The sequence below is a fragment of the Hippoglossus stenolepis genome, chromosome 18 (assembly GCF_022539355.2).
Source record: "Hippoglossus stenolepis isolate QCI-W04-F060 chromosome 18, HSTE1.2, whole genome shotgun sequence".
Lineage (NCBI taxonomy): Eukaryota > Metazoa > Chordata > Actinopteri > Pleuronectiformes > Pleuronectidae > Hippoglossus > Hippoglossus stenolepis.
In genome coordinates, this window is record NC_061500.1 from 5,991,908 (window position 1) to 6,007,931 (window position 16,024).

General features: G+C 42.4%; 1 protein-coding gene across 1 annotated transcript in view; it reads right to left on the minus strand.

The window, feature by feature from the left end:
• The window catches only part of LOC118125730 (poly [ADP-ribose] polymerase tankyrase-1), a 68,751-nt gene that overhangs the window by 48,889 nt on the left and 3,838 nt on the right, over positions 1-16,024 (minus strand). Inside the window, exon 4 of the mRNA XM_035184642.2 lies at positions 9,817-9,912. Coding sequence (XP_035040533.2) covers positions 9,817-9,912 — 96 coding nt within the window. The remainder of the gene's footprint in view (positions 1-9,816; positions 9,913-16,024) is intronic.

The following is a 16,024-nucleotide window of genomic DNA, read 5'->3' on the forward strand; positions in this document are numbered from 1 at the left end:
ACACGAGAGCACGCCGGCTAATTTTCTAGTGTGGTAAAGCTGCTTGCCCGCCACAGACCTCTCTTCAAAGCAGCAATTTATTTTTTCTCTTTGTTTACAATAGAGAGGAAGTGCTTGCTGGGAGCAGGTCGTCAACACCCAGCATGGCAGGAACACTTCTTTTAATGGAAACACTGATGCACACGCAATTTCTGTTAAAAGTATAGCTTCTCAAGTACAAACTGTTTATTTTAATAGTCAAACAGCAAAAGCCAGGATGAGAGAAAAAAGCTTCTGTTAAAACTGCTAGATTGAAAAGTAGCGGCGGATGGACACAAGCCGTTGTTGATTCTGAAAGATGAAAACCTGTGTGGCAGCGAAAAATTCCGATTAGTACTAGTTCCAGTTATGGCAAGATGACAGGGAGACCATAAGAAAATGACGGAAAGCCATTTTATTCTTGGTGGATTATTTTTTTCTTGTCCCTCTTATATCAGCACATCCTTGCTGCCACCGTTTCTTTAGCGATGACAGCCTATTACTGCCGTCACTAACTCAGTCCCGAGGATGAAAAGCTGACTATGACAAAATGACAAGGGACAGTTCTAAAAAAGGCAACTTAACTCAAAGTATTTTAATTCCTCTTCAAGTTCTCCACACCCCTGCCTTCGTGACAGACTGTAGATGACGGAGATCCAATACACAACTGGACATGCAGCTGAAGACTTGCAACGCACAGGGAAGATATATTGTCATGGTTGTAGCAGTCAAGAAGTCGGGGGGGTTCTTGTTCAAAAGTCAAATGAAATAACTACCAAGTATCAAATAACACCAACCGATGTAAAACTACCTCAAAGAGACACAAAATAAAATTCAAAATGATCCCAGGACGGCACAAGATGACAACAGAATGATGTAAAAGGCTACACATGGATGCAATAGGACAACACAAAGAGACACAAAGCAACAACAAAGATAAAAGAGATGGCTACAAAGAGACACAAAACAAGCACAAAAACACACAAAACTGCCACAAAGCAACAAAACAGAGACAGACATGAGTGCAAAGACAATGCACCTGCATGTGCACGTGCAAACCATCACCTCTGGACACAAAATGACCACAGAGTGACATTAAACAGCTGCAAACAACTTGGCGAGGTTTGTTGTGTGTCTTCCAGTCAGGCTGTTTTGCTTCCATGTAGAAAGGGTGGGGAGGCTTTTACCTATCTGTGTCCAGGGGCCCGCCAACTGATAATCGATCCGCGACATAAACTCCAGTCTTTAGATCTTTCTAAATCCATCTGTGTGGCCAAAGGTTGTCCGCTCAGGTCATTATGTTAAGACGAATGCTTTCTTTACTCAGGATATTGATTAGCATCTAATGCCGAGATAAATGTTCAAATGTACTTTGAGGAATTCAGAAGATGATGAAATTGATTTTTGAGGGGCAACTGGGCTGTTGCTTTAGTAACAGTAATAGGATTTGTCATGGAAACATAATGGGATAATGAGTTTGTATAAACACGTTTATCAATTTATTTGGCGTCGCCACCTTGAAATGTTCTTCCTCTATTTCATGTTGTTTCTATGGATTTGAGCAAACTCCAAAAATGTCTGCAGAGTCTGTCCACTAATCTGTATCATAAATCCTTTGCTCTATTGTTACAGTCGACAGCAGAAACCTGGACCCTTACTTATCTGTCTATCAGCAAGAGTCTGGTAAAAAGGTTACACAGATATTGCCTTGGACTGTGTGACCCACACTGAGTGTGTGTCTGTGGATGCCTTTCCATCAAAGGAATAAATGAGAAAGAAGGATCAAAAGCTATCTTAACCGCGGCAGTGGAGGTAGCCTTATTTTATTTCTACCCCCTCAGATCAGATCAATTTATACAGCGACCAGAGTTACCGCCTTCACCGACAGTCCAGGTGCAGGAAATATGGTCACAATCTCCCCTTCTGTCACTGAGTTATGGTATCGAACAATGGCCAGAAAAGTGTTATTGCTGAACATTAAGTCAGAGTGAAGTTGACCTTCGACGTTTTGGACATAAAATGTTGTCATCTCATTATTTTACATCACTAGAAATTTGTGATAATTGCCATAATTAGAAGATGGATTCTTGGGTTATGGCAAAAAGGCCACAGTGACCTTGACCACCATATTCCAATCAGATTATTTGAGTCCAAGTAGACATAGATCTATTGATATTACCCCCCCGGCTTTCCTGATATATCGCATTCACAAGAATGGGATGGCCATGAGTTGACAGTGACCTGATCTATGACCACCGAAATCTAATCAGTTCATCCTGAAGTTAAAGCTTGTTCCAAATTTGAAGAAAATCCCTCAAAGTGTTTCCTGAGACATTGCTTTCACGGAAACAGGATGGACTGATGGACAGGCGAGCCAAACGCATAATGCCTACGGTAGCAGAAAATTGAAGCCTGGTTCTGTCAATACCAATCTAGGGCAAACATCTTGAGATATCACATATCGTACTGTCCCTTGTACAGTACGTACGAGGGACTACACTGATGTGACAATGAGTTATTTGAAAGAGCAGCAGTAGCATGAATGACAACAGGACACAACATCACAGGCTATGTTTTAGTGTGCACTCGTATATATACACGTACACAAGAGAACTCCTACAATGAAAATATAAAAACGGTTTCATAATGGTGAGTAATTCAAGACGAGGACAAGAAAGGGAAAGTACAATCAAAAGAAGGCGATCAAACAGCTTCATAGCAAAGGGCCACATGATTTTCCATGATACGGACAACTTGCTGAGAAATCTCATACCGGATGCCAAATTGGCTAAACCTCCGTCTGGAGGACACTTAGCCTAAAGCAAACAGCAGGCTCACAATTCGTTTGAACAAACAACGAGACATGTCGTCCTAATCTAACTCTGCTTGTGGCACTTCAGTGCTGCAATGAGGTCATGTTGGTATCAAATATGACACAGACTAAATATGCTGGAAAAAAGTGAACACTCCTGTAGAAGAAGTAGGTCTTCGTAGGCCAGAGAGGCAGCATTTGTGTGAGTAAGAGTTCAAATAACAGGGCCAAAGTAATAAGCTAGTGTGGGTGTGGGTGTGTGTGTGTTGACTGCAGTCCAGAGTAGAGAATTGATCTCTCTGAAGCTCAGAAGCAGCTAGTCTGTGAATACCAATCAGAGGTAATTAATAGGAGCTAATGGACTCTCTTCTCACTCTCACTTCTCTTCTGTCTCTATGTATTCCCCTCAGTCTTACTCTCTCTTTTTGATTATGCAGGAATAATACATACAGGAATGAATAATAATTCTTTTCCTTCCTTCTTTATTACTGTCCCCAAGCTATCGGCACTCGGAGAGACATTTCAGACTTCCGTAACTCAAGTAGGTTTACCGCAAGTAAATTTATGCAATGTGCACTGAAGACAAACAACAGAAATCGAAGGTAAGGTAATGGTGAGAACAATCTACCACTGGTATAACACTTTCATTATTAGCTGATACTCTGCATAATACCAGCTGCATAATGCAACGCCCGCACTCTCCTGAAGTGGGTTTCCAAACCTTTGTCACCTGCCTCACTTCAAACAAAGCAGCAGAGAATATTTCAGCCTGCTTGTTTTCGAAAAATTGGGATGAAATTTGCAGAAAAACTGTCCACAAGCCACTTCTTTGTTTGCGCATTCAGGCTTAAAATATGTTGTGAAAAGATTAGCGATGTATTTGCAGTGACAAGATATCAAGCAAAAAACGCCAAACATTTGCTCACTGCAGCTTCTCAGCGAGTCTCAGTGCAAATTGAGTAACTTTGGCTTTGGTCAAACAAAACAAGCAATTTGAAGATGTCCTCTAAGGCTGACGCTTTTTCCAAGAATCAAGTTCGAATGACTTTGACATGACACCCAATTTGTTCAAATGTATTCAAACTCATTGAAGGGCGTGGCAGTTGCACGGTAAGTCGACAAACAGCCTTATCTATGTTCGTAACTTAGCCGTGAATAACACAACACACATGCGCCTTTTCTCAGAAGGTGTCATGACCCCCCTGGCCTTCCTCCATTTTCGTAACAAAACAATGCAACATTACTGCTAAACTAGGACATAACTCCACATATTCCTGTCACCTCCTTCCATTTTTCATGCTCCATTATAATAAAAGTTCTCAATACTTTGTACAGCACTTTCAGTCTCAACACAATATGCTACTTTCCGCCTTTGTGGGGTAAGTGCACTGTTAGCTAGTCACGCCCTCCTCCCCCTCAATGGCTCCGAGTACAAACCCACACACCTGTCACTCACTCGAATCGAGCCAGAGGTTGAAGCAGCATTATGCACAGTTGAAACAGTTTCCTCTTCTACAGGTGTTCTTCAATATTTTTTTGAATATAAAAATGTATTAATAAAGATTTCCTTCTTTTTTGAGACATAAAACAAACAAAACTGTGAAAGTGTGAGACCAAAATATGCAGATGAATATCACTAATTGCAGCTTAAAACCAAAGACAATTAAAGAGAACCACATAAATTACATTACAAAAGCTTATTAAAAAGTCTATTTAAATGAAGCTCATTGGCCAAAAGGCCTTAGTCTTGATGATGGTTGATAACTTTTTGCAGTGATGATTGCCAACCTTCACCTGATAAAACTTAAAGGGGGTTAAGTACCATTTTACAGGGTTGTATGAGGTCTGCGATGCGCCAGGGACCAATGTAAGACTAGAATTATGTTTCTGACAGAGATTTAAAGAGGCTGAGGCAGAGTTAGACATTTCAAGTGAGGAGAAAGATAATAGATGACAAATGTCAAAGGGTGAAAGGGTGAAAGATGCCAAGTCTGATTGTTACAGTGCTTGAAATGGATGGGAGACAGCAGGGGGCAAGAGGACAAAAGAGTACAGATGACGAGTCAAAGGAAAGGAGAGTGACACCCAGGCTGGCTGAGGTAAGGATGAGGAGTGAATCGGGTACGTGCTGTACTTGCAAGCTCATTAAACAGCGGCGTAATTGATGAGCGAAGAGGGGTGGGCAATGGAGAGATGAGGGAAGAAGAGAAATAGTCGTCAAGGACAGACACAACATGATGAAAGAGTCCTAATCACTGGTTTCCGGCCAGAAACTGAGATCAATCACCGATGACGGCAAAGACAGATGTACAGACAAATCCTTGTGGTGAACCTTTCGTTTTTTAGGTTAGCTCTTCTGGGGCTTTTCACATCATTACTGCATGATTCTCTCAATTACCTATCCACAGTCTGCTAAAGGGATACTTCAGGTTTTTGATAACCCTCACACGTCAGAGCAGCAGCCTTGGAAAAAACCTTGACTTGGCTGTTGGGTCAACGTGGATTATTAACGACAACTGGGTTCATGACTGGGGATTTGGGCCTAGAACAAGTTCTGTGAGAGCATCTGTTTCTTGGATATTTGTGAGCAAAAGTCCAGACAGTTTCCCTGAAATTTTCAGGAGGAACTTGGTGAGACATTTTAGCCGGCCCCAGTAAAATGTCCAGAAAATGTCCAAGTGAGCCCATGTGAATTCATTCTGAACAAGAATTTAAAGAGGTGTCATACATGTAGAAGACAATAAGTCAATGGTCCGACAACGGTGTAGATGTGCAGTAAACAAAAACATGTGATTTCTGAAGCAGAGGTTATACATATCATGTCCTGCCCACTGCATTTTCAACTCAAATGCTACTTCTCGTCTGAATATTCTGGACATTTTCTTCTTGTTATGAATGAGTCAGATCCTTACAACCTCCTACTGCGTTTTTCAAATGTAAAAGTCAAACTCAGGAAAGTGTCCAAACTCAAATGTTCCTGTCATTTTCCGCAATTAATGTCATCATTGCCGCAGAAACTACAATGGCCACTGTGCACTGTGAATTCCATGTCCATCAAAACTGCTATACCTGTAAATGAGCGCACTGTGCATAACTCACTTTATAGGCCAGGCTAAATTTATATTCTCATTCAGCTGGTGATGGAGAGCAGTAGCTCGAGGTTGTGCTGAAAGTGCTCGATCGCAAATGCAAATTTTGTTTAGCATTCCTCAACAGTTGACACGGGAATATAAATCAGGTCGAAACATACCGGCCTCGCTCCAACATCTGATAAAGGCTGTGCACTGCAGGCCGTTCGAATTCAGCCCCCTGGAGCCACTGACCATTTAGAGATAGGCTAATCACACAGCAAATCTGCCCATGCCCTCCTCTGTAACTTGATAAGGAACAATACAATTAACTTCCCACGCCCCAATAGAGAAAGTTGCTTGCTTCTTGTACTTTTAGCTTTGAAGAATTTATATTTCTATCAGACTTAATTGTTGTGTGACTGATAATGCTATGCAAATTTGGATGGGCTGTAATAGATTTATCTCGTCCAATGCAAAAGCATAATGTGTCCGATAACACGCCCAGCCAATAATACTTTATAACCTACAGCATCTATCCTTACGAACTCACTGCACTTCTGCCAATTAACTTGATAAAACATTCTGCACAGGCTTTTTTTAAACCCGCAATCCACAATGTGGGTAATGAATTTGTGCGTGTGAGTCTGCCCCCTGGTGTGGTGTGATTAGTGGTGTATTGTGTTTGCAACAGAGTACAGCAACAGTCTACAGGGTTTCATGGTTGTGTTTGTAAAGAGGCGTATCCGGGGAGAAACTGAACAAAGAACATTAAAGACAATCAACGCCGCTCTGCCGTGTTCTTACGTTTATGTTCGTTATAATCAGGACAACGAACAACACGATGTAGTTTAACAAAACACGAAAAAACAAACTCAATGTATACATGAGATCAGTGAGACAGGAGTTTGAAGATAGGTTTGAAAAAAAAGAGAGAAAGATACCCTCTGCTTTTCCCTGTCACATCCCAACTAACAGGGGAACAGAGTCATTTCTGGGAGCAGTTTTCTGGATGTGGCAGAGCACTAGAGCTAATTTATGGGTCAATATAAACTTCCATCACCACAGACTGAAGCTGAAAGCTGTGCTGGCATGCGGCAGAAATGAGGAAAAGAGCCGAACCACTAAATCGTAGACACAGAACATATAGGCCAGGGAGGAAAAGGATTAACTTGTGTAAAATGAAGGTATATGTGCAGAAACACACATGTAATTACTTCTCGAAGGGTTTATCCTGCAGCAAATTCTATCACACCGATACAAAAGCCTCACATACGCAGTAATAAAAGTGATAACTGCATGAACTGCATGAACTGCATCACTTGAGACTGTCTTTACACCAGTATAATCACTCCAGGGTGGCACTGGGTGAGTGACAATGTGACAGGAGGATAGTTTAGGGTAATTAGCGCTGGCAGTTAAGAGCATAATTCATCTTTCTAGCAAGATGAATTTCTCAGTGCAGAACGGCCACTGCAGGAGAAGGAGACCAGTGATGGAGGGGAGAGTCGGGGAGTCGGTGTTATGGAAGAACTAGTTTCCCTGATAACCGCTGATTTTCACCTGAATGCATCAGTGGGTGCACGTGTGAAAGAGCTGATGCTGAAAACAGGGAGAGAACATTTAGCAGTAAATGACTTAGTGTTGTCCTTTTCATTAAAATGTGTGGAATATGTACCTTCTAATGGGCTTTTTGCACATTTCAGTGAGGTGTCCTGGCACTGAAATGATTTAATGAGTCATCTAATCAGTTACACTATTAGCCACACTGAGTCATTACATACTATACACACAGACACACACACATTTGATTTGAAGTGTGCCGTGTTAGATTTTCTAACACATATAAACCGAGGGCAATTAAAGTACTACTCTGCTACATCTTTTGGTTTTACTGCTCGTAAACCGCACAGCCATGACAACTACACTGTAAAACATGCGACGTGTCTGATACAGGGACGGGGGTGAAGGGGCTAACTGCATCACATGCGGCAGCGTTCAATAATCCTGGCCCCGAACAGCCCTCATTTCAATTCCGGCTGCCGAGGACAATAATTTTTCACGGGGCGGCTGCGGTAAAAATCCCCCCCCTGGTGTTTTGACACGACACAGCTCCTCGCTGTGGTATCTCGAGGTTCATCTCGTTCGCCACGGAGGCCAAACAAAAAAGAATTGATGATGTAACGCAGTGTAAACACAGAAGTGGTGCTGGCAAATCTGATTTAGTGCCAACGTCGATACTGAGGGAGCGAGACAGTGAGAGACGGTGAACATGGAACTTTGAATTTATAATTTTTTCTCTCAATAAAAACAATAATTTACTTCAATAAGAGCCACGTCTTTCAAATGTTCCCATCTAAAAAGAAAAAGACTCAACAGCAGCGCACACACACACACACACAATATGGCACCAAGACGTTCATCAAGGGTGTGAAGAGTAAAAGTGCTGACATAACATATAACACTGAACTAACGACGTTTCAAAGTTGGGATAAACAGAAAAAAAGTAATTATGTCAAAGGACATGCTTTTAATTAGCTCCTCATTTAAAAGGCAAACACGGGCAGTCCCAGTTGTTCTTCTGCCATCGAGCAGTTGTAATGAGTCCCGCTTCCTTTTACAGCTCGTACCAATAAAAGAACCAATAAATTATTGTAGTCTCACTACACACTTTTACCATCCTATGTTGACCACTAGAGCTTGTGTCCTGCTGTTTTATTGAGAGGAAACATTAAAAAAAATGGGGACCGAGTAATTTGGTGGAAAAGCTGAGAAATAAAATTATTGAAGCTTTAAATTAAAGTAGAGTTCAGTGACTTAAGTTAACAAGGCCAAGTTCTGGCCTTTAAAATCCCAACATCAGTTAAACCCAAGTGGGACGACGTCGACAATGATAGATGAGGCCACAGTCTGATTCTATACCTGCCTGTTTGAAATGGTTTGCTGGTCCTGTGGTGATGTCGGCTGCAGCTTTCTTTGTGAAACTGTAAAAAATAACCTGCAGTAATTGAGCTGCGGCAAGTGACGACCTGCCGCTAGACTCAGTCCCCAGAACCCTGAGGCTGCACCACCGCTGCTGCACAAAGAGTTGATCACCTGTTTATTTAAAGTTCAGTGAAGCTCGAGGATGCAGAGCCCGCAACTGGAGGAGCAGTTGTCGTGAACACGAGGTTGTCCTGATCGACAACGTCACGTATGCTGATGATGCCAGCTGACACTGCTACCGAGCGCTGGTCGCCTGTCTATTCAAAGTTTATTAATATTGAAGGTATTACGTGTTCAAATCGCACCACATTCAATACTGCATTTCTTTGAGCCCTAAAAACAATACACAGTTCTCGAGATAAACAAGCCACAGACAAACAGATTTCTGGAAATATTAGATTGTGCTGAACAAACACTGCTCAGTAAAGGTCTTATGTCTCATTGTTTGGGTTATTACTGGAGTGAAGGAAGGAGGTAAAAAGGGAAGCGAGGAAGGAGAAATCCAACAGAGAGCGGTTGTTTATTGAGTAGCTGATCAATGAGTTCAGCCTCAGCCAGAAAAGGAGGCAGAATAGAAAAGAATGCAGAACAAAGAAAATGTGATGTAGTGACCAGTGTGTGTTCAGGGCAGGAGGAGAATGACGAGCGTGGTGAGCAGCGCTGCCTTGCAACATAACAGGGTGATAGACGGACAGAAAGAAGGTGGTAGTGCCTGCAGCCTTTCACACAATGAAGGAACCAATGTGGGCTTGAGAGTAAAAAGACAGAAGGAGAAGAAAGGAGCACACTAGAAACTGACAACAGCAGGGACGTAAACAAACACATGCAGCCTGCAACAGCGTTCAGTCCACAGATAGTAAAACACAAAGAAACACAGACATGTAAAATGTGCGTGCGGCCGGAGACGGACAGATACGGCGGTGGGAAACTGACCTGTGAGCACGGCCTTGGCGGAGGGTTCAGCCAGGTCCAGGGCAGACTTGCCGTCGGTGTTGCGGATGTTGGGATCGGCTCCGTGCTGCAGTAACACTGTACAACAACAGGGCAGACACAGACAGTAGCTCAGCTCCTGAACTGACATACAAACTCCCCGACACACACCTCCTCCCAGTCCTCCTCCACCTGCGGCGCCTCCTCCTCCTCCTGCTGCTGCCGCCACTGAACCACATCCTGCTCCGTAAACTGCTCTTCCTGGACCCTTTTCTCCCCCTCGCTCTTCTCCTGCTATCCCCCCTGTTCCTCCTCCTCTTGTTCTATCTCCTGGCTCTCCTGGCAGCCCCTCTGCAAGTCCTGCTTCACATTTCTCTCCTCCTCCGGCTGCTCCTCCTCTGTTGCTAGCGCTGCTCCCTTGGCTGCTCCCTTGGCTGCTCCTGGCTGCCCCTGCCCTGCGAGCCATGCTGCTGATGTAAACAGACATGTCACAACAAGAGCAGCGAAAACGCTACGCCAGACCACAGCGGCAGGGAAACAAGAGGACCTTACAAAAGGGCTACGCGACAGGCTAAAAGGCACATCCCACTTCCATGGGTGATGGAAGGACGGCTGTGGTTAAGCCGAGGAAATAAAAGGGGGAGAGGAAAGGAGAGACGAGGGGCTACAGATAATCCAGGGAACAACAGCAGCAGCAGCAGCAGCAGAAGCAGCAGCGGCAGCGGCAGCGGCAACGAGACGGGCAGGCAGTGCGAGCGGAGAGACTCTCGCCTCTCCGACTGACTGAGCGATGCAGCGGAGAGCAAGATGAGTGAGGAGAGGAGGGAAGAAGGTTGGGATGGGGTGGGTGAGAGTCAGAGAGGATGGGAGAAGGTTGGGATGGGGTGGGTGAGAGTCAGACAGGGTGGGAGTAGCGGAGGGCTAAAAGAGGGGAGGGAGAGCAAAACAAGAGAGAGGCAGAGGCAGAGGCAGAGAGAGAGAGAGAGAGAGAGAGAGAGAGAGAGAGAGAGAGAGAGAGAGAGAGAGAGAGAGAGAGAGAGAGAGAGAGAGCCGGGAGGAGATGAGAGGAGAGGAGCCTCATGTGACTACCAAACAGGTATGAGCTGAATTACAAACTCTGCCTGAGCTCATTTTTTTCTGTAAATTAGCTCTTTCCAGGGCACTAATGTCACCGCTCCGCCTGCCTTCCTCTCCGCCTCACATCCCGCTGTTGTGACAGGCGAGCCGGTCCCGCTGCACATGCCCTTTGACTCCTGTCTGCTTCAAACCCACCCTGCTGAGACAGAGCAGGGGCGATAACCCGGCGTGCATGTGCATATGAGCACGTGCGTGCACCTGTGCCAACGCTGACGCACACGTTCATCACCCACTCAACAAAAAATATGATTGAGCGCTGCACCAATCCCTCACACATAAATCGAGCAATCACTCCATCTCACACACACACACACACACACACACACGCATCTATACGTGTTATGATACCCAGAAGTGAGAGAATATGAGATATGCCTACAGAGGGAATCGTCAGTTTCTGCTGCAAACTCGACTCAAAAATCGTTCACATTTCTTTCAGGCCAGTCTGAGCTGTTTCTGATTATTTTGCCATAATAACTTGTACTTTTGTGATTGCAGGAAAAGGCTCGTCTATAGGTGTTGTTGTTACAACAGTAATGATTCCCTATGTTAAGAAGACATAATATATTTTCCCCCCTTCCCATTTATTTATATGTTTGCTTGCGTTTTCAGCAGGATTATGCAAAAACTACTCTACAGATTTTCATGAAACTTGATGGAAGGATGGGAAATGGGCCAGGAAATAACTCATTAAGTTTTGGAGCCGATCCGGACAAAGGGTGTTTTTTTTTTCAATTTCTTTTACTTTGCAAGATAATTCATGGATCTTGATGAAAACATTACACATGTTTTAGGAACTCATATGTGTGCAATTTAGTGCAGCCATTGTAGTTGTCATAGTAATTTTCAACAAAATCCATTTAACGAAAGCTCAATAAACAGCAAAACTAGATGGCACTAGAGCTCATACCTCCATTATAACAGTCCCCTTAATAATAATTTCCTCAAGATCCATTAATTATTCCCTGGGAAATTAGTGAAAATGTCAAAACAACATCCTCCCTGTAATGTTAAAGAAATGTGATTAGAAATTCCTAGATCAGCACCAAAATGGTTAAATAATTTAACTGTCTGGTTTCTCAACCTTTAAATGTTTTGACATTTATCGTAATAATCATTGATATAGACTGTGGTTAAAATCGTCCTTTTTTGGGCCATATCGTCTTCTGCTTTATACTCCTCTCATCTGATTAAACTAAATCCATTTTTTGCGAGGATTAGTTTCCAGGACAATGTCCATGACCAACAGTAAATGACCAGGTTTATTTCAGCCCTCTCATCTGTGTGGGTGCTTTTTTTTCAGTGTTCAAGCTAAATAGGGAATAAAACTAAAATGATTACATCATGGGAACAAAGTGCAGCTGAAGAATGAAAGCAGCCGAAAACAGCAGTCAAACTGGAGGCAGGTGCATCACAGATGTGAAAAGGAACAAGTTCGGCTTTTACTGGGTCTAAATTTACATTTTGATCTATTTTTTTGGTGACATTTCCGCACAAGTCGACATTTAGGCAAAGAGCTTGAGGTGCTGACACGCCAAAAGTCAAATCTCCAACTTCCATAATAAAGATAAAGAACTCTGCGTGCAGTTTGCAACAACACAGACTGAAATCTCATGGCAACAACTAAACTGTTTGCCTGAAACACCCACGACTAATAATGTAAAGCAGGTTTTTATATGCTGTCTGGTGCTCAAACTATCATTTATTCATGAGTCGTACTGACAGAAAAAAGACATTTCCTGCAGGACATTTCCAGCTTTCCCATTTTTTTCAACATAAGAAGGTAGGAAAAATGGTAGAAATCGGCAATTTTTCATTTGAGAGAATATTGTAACGTCAATATTTCTTGTCTCCCTGACATTTCATAGAGCAGATCCATCCATCCATTAGCTGTATTGGTTATCCGTTGAGGGTCAGAGAGCAGATGACTAATCAACGAACCCTGGCTCCTCCTAATCAATGGTTCCGATGTCTGTGACTAAAAAATGTCAGAAAAGTGTCAAGTCTTAGCAGCTTGTGGTCATAATGATGACCAGTGAAATTAAAGTGAGGAGAACTGAGGACACAGTTAAACTGTCAAACTCAGGGCCAATAGAAATGGCTGCCTCAGGATTTTCCGTGATCTTCTTTTCCTAACTTTGTTGATTAGATTTTCTTTGGACCTTGAGCTTGGAGAGATGCAGGTCAAGTAATTTTCACTCAAGAGCGTCCGTCACACTGAGCTGCAGTTACAGACAAATCAGAGCTGATCTGACTCTCATTTAGCCGACAAATCTCGAAACCTGGCAGGACGACAGCCCACCAGACCTCCGTCCAATAAACAAGCCATTGGGGGTCATGTGATTTTTTGTTGCCATGCGTTGCTTGAGACTGCAGGAAATGTTCACCAAACATTTAGGTCAGTTTTTCAGCTCTGGCTCACGCCAAACAAAATATACCCAGCCTGTGATTAAACTGTTTGGCTTTTATGCTTTTAGCTGTTATTAAACTTACATGCAATATTCTGATCCATAATTTTAATTTGGGTTATTACTTGAAAAGGTTTAAAGGTTCCTAATGTTCAGAAGAAAACATAACTTTCCTCGTACTAGCCATTGCTGCAGCTCCTCTTCTCAGCCTCTGTCGGAAACTAGAAAATAAGGCCAGTCGGTTCTGATGTGAGTCTGTTGTGATTGGTCAACAGCTTCCAGCTTTGGAAGGAAACATCGCCCTCCGCTCTCGCTTTACTGAACTACATTTTAGGAGCTTTAGGAGCTGAGTTTTCTCCCTTAACCAAAGATTTTGAGCTTTTTAACTTTGCAGAACTTTTCTACACAGAAAACTTACATAACACTAGAGGGAAGAGAAACTGAAAAAGCATCACACGTCTGCTTTCATGGTGTCTGAATGATTTCACCTTAAACAAACTGGACTCGTCTGGCAGCTCTTTAAAAACCTTTATGCACTGGGTTTGCACAGCTGAGTACTCAAAGGAAATCATTACGTCAATTCCCTTGTTAAATCTAAATGAACTGTGCTTTTGATTCATGCGGAGCTGATCAAAATAGATATTGAAAAATTAAAAAAGAAACAGAACTGAACACAACGTGAACTCTAAACTGAGAACAGTATTTTTAAGTCATATTTCATTACGCAGGCAAAACACATTCAAGCGACATTATCTTGGACCATTCCCCACAGTTTGCCATATGTTTTCAGACTCTCCCTACATCCCAGGCAGCTTCTGGTGTCTGATCATTTCAGGATGCTTGGAAAATGAAACTTACAGACACATAAAACTTGATAATCTGCATTATGTTTTCGTCAGTGTTCTTATAATAATGCAGAGAATTGCAGTACCCTTATTGCTGCACATCCAGGGCTGGAAAATGATAAGTGGAAATGTGTATTGCAGTTTCTCTTTGTGCCAGAGGGCAGCAAAATAAGTATGGGAGCAGTGAAGGTGTCAGCTTTTCAAATTATCCCGCAAATTGGAAATGTGACCTGAAAATATTTACCTTTTGAACCGCGAGAATAAAAACGTATTTATCATCTTCGTGCATCACAAAATGTTATTAAACACTATCTTCTGAAAGTGGGGGTGCTGCGACATGACAGCACTCAGTCGTGCTCACTGCTCTGGACCAATCAGAGCTTGTCTGTGTCCTTCACCGTAACACTGTTAAAGAAGTAAATTAAATGTGGCCTAAAAACAATTAGCGAAAGGCTTTGGAAAAACCCAAGCAGTCAACACATCCTCTGCATGACCTCGTCCCTCCACAGCCTGGTCACTGTGACTGATGAAAAACGGCTTCATGCAAGAACAGTTTCATTTTCTTGTCCTACATGTCACCTTTTCCTGGGAGGTTCGTTTGTACGAGTGTTCAAAGTCAGATTCACCAAAGCTCGTTACTTCCTGATGAATGCCCTTAAATTAACGGCTCTTATGGCTCCACTACATTTGTGCTCAAAACAGAGGAGCTTCATGAAAACATGATAAATTCAGTGTCTGTGGTGGCATGAAACAATCAAAAAATATGAATACAGCTGCTAACAATGTGTCATCAGATCAACTGTGACACAAATATAAAGGATCAACATTAAGTTAGATTCTAATTAAAAACATTATTCTAAGGTAAAGCGATCCATGATTGTGATAGAAGAAGTGCAGAGAATAATATTAAAATGTAATGCTAACTCTTAGGTTTCATCATATTACTATTTGTAAATCCAATCAACAAGTGTTTTTGAATTTCATTACCGGTAAAAATTATCTTCTGTCACTTTTATGAGAAACCTTAAATCACATCTTTTCACACAAGAGCTCCATTGTTAGGTTATAACAAGCTGGTATGGAGCTAAAAACAAGTCAGGTTTCAAGAGTCAGGTTAGTCAGGATTAACCTGAATGAACTTATGAACCTACAAAGGTTTCATCATATATACTGAATTAATGGAGCAGTGTGTGGGATGTAGGGGAATATCTTAGCTAAAAAACTATTAATGCACATCATGCAGCTACAAAAGTTCTTTAATCCTACATTTCTATGTCATTCAAAATTATTGACAAATCAATCAACTGCTCTGAGCCTCGACAACGAGATCAAATTTGTGCAAATTGATCCACAGAGATTAAATCACTGACGCACCTTTTCCTCCCTCTCGCTGTCAGCACTCAGAACACGGTGACACTGACTGTCAGTGCAGCCTTTCGTTAGTATTTTTATTATTATAACTCCTACTGAGCAAAGCTTTTCCATTAAGATCATAACGATTACAACACAACCCAGTGCTCAGACTTTCAGGTTTACATGCTGAGGTGCATCTTGTCTACTTCAGGGATCAGTGGCTTGTTCTTCAGTTCATGTTTCTAAGATTTACTGCTGCTGCTGCTGCTGCTGCTCTTTCTCAACCCGAGCCTGTGGTGTTTGTTTCGCTGTTTAAATTAAAACTACGTTGGTGGCTGCTCATATATTGTGGGACAAACAAATCAATGCTCTTCTGTCCCCTGTGTGGGCCGAAGAATAAGCACTAACACAGTGATTGCAATTTATACGTTATTTGCTGCTTTATGCTTAATGGTAAATAACAGCATA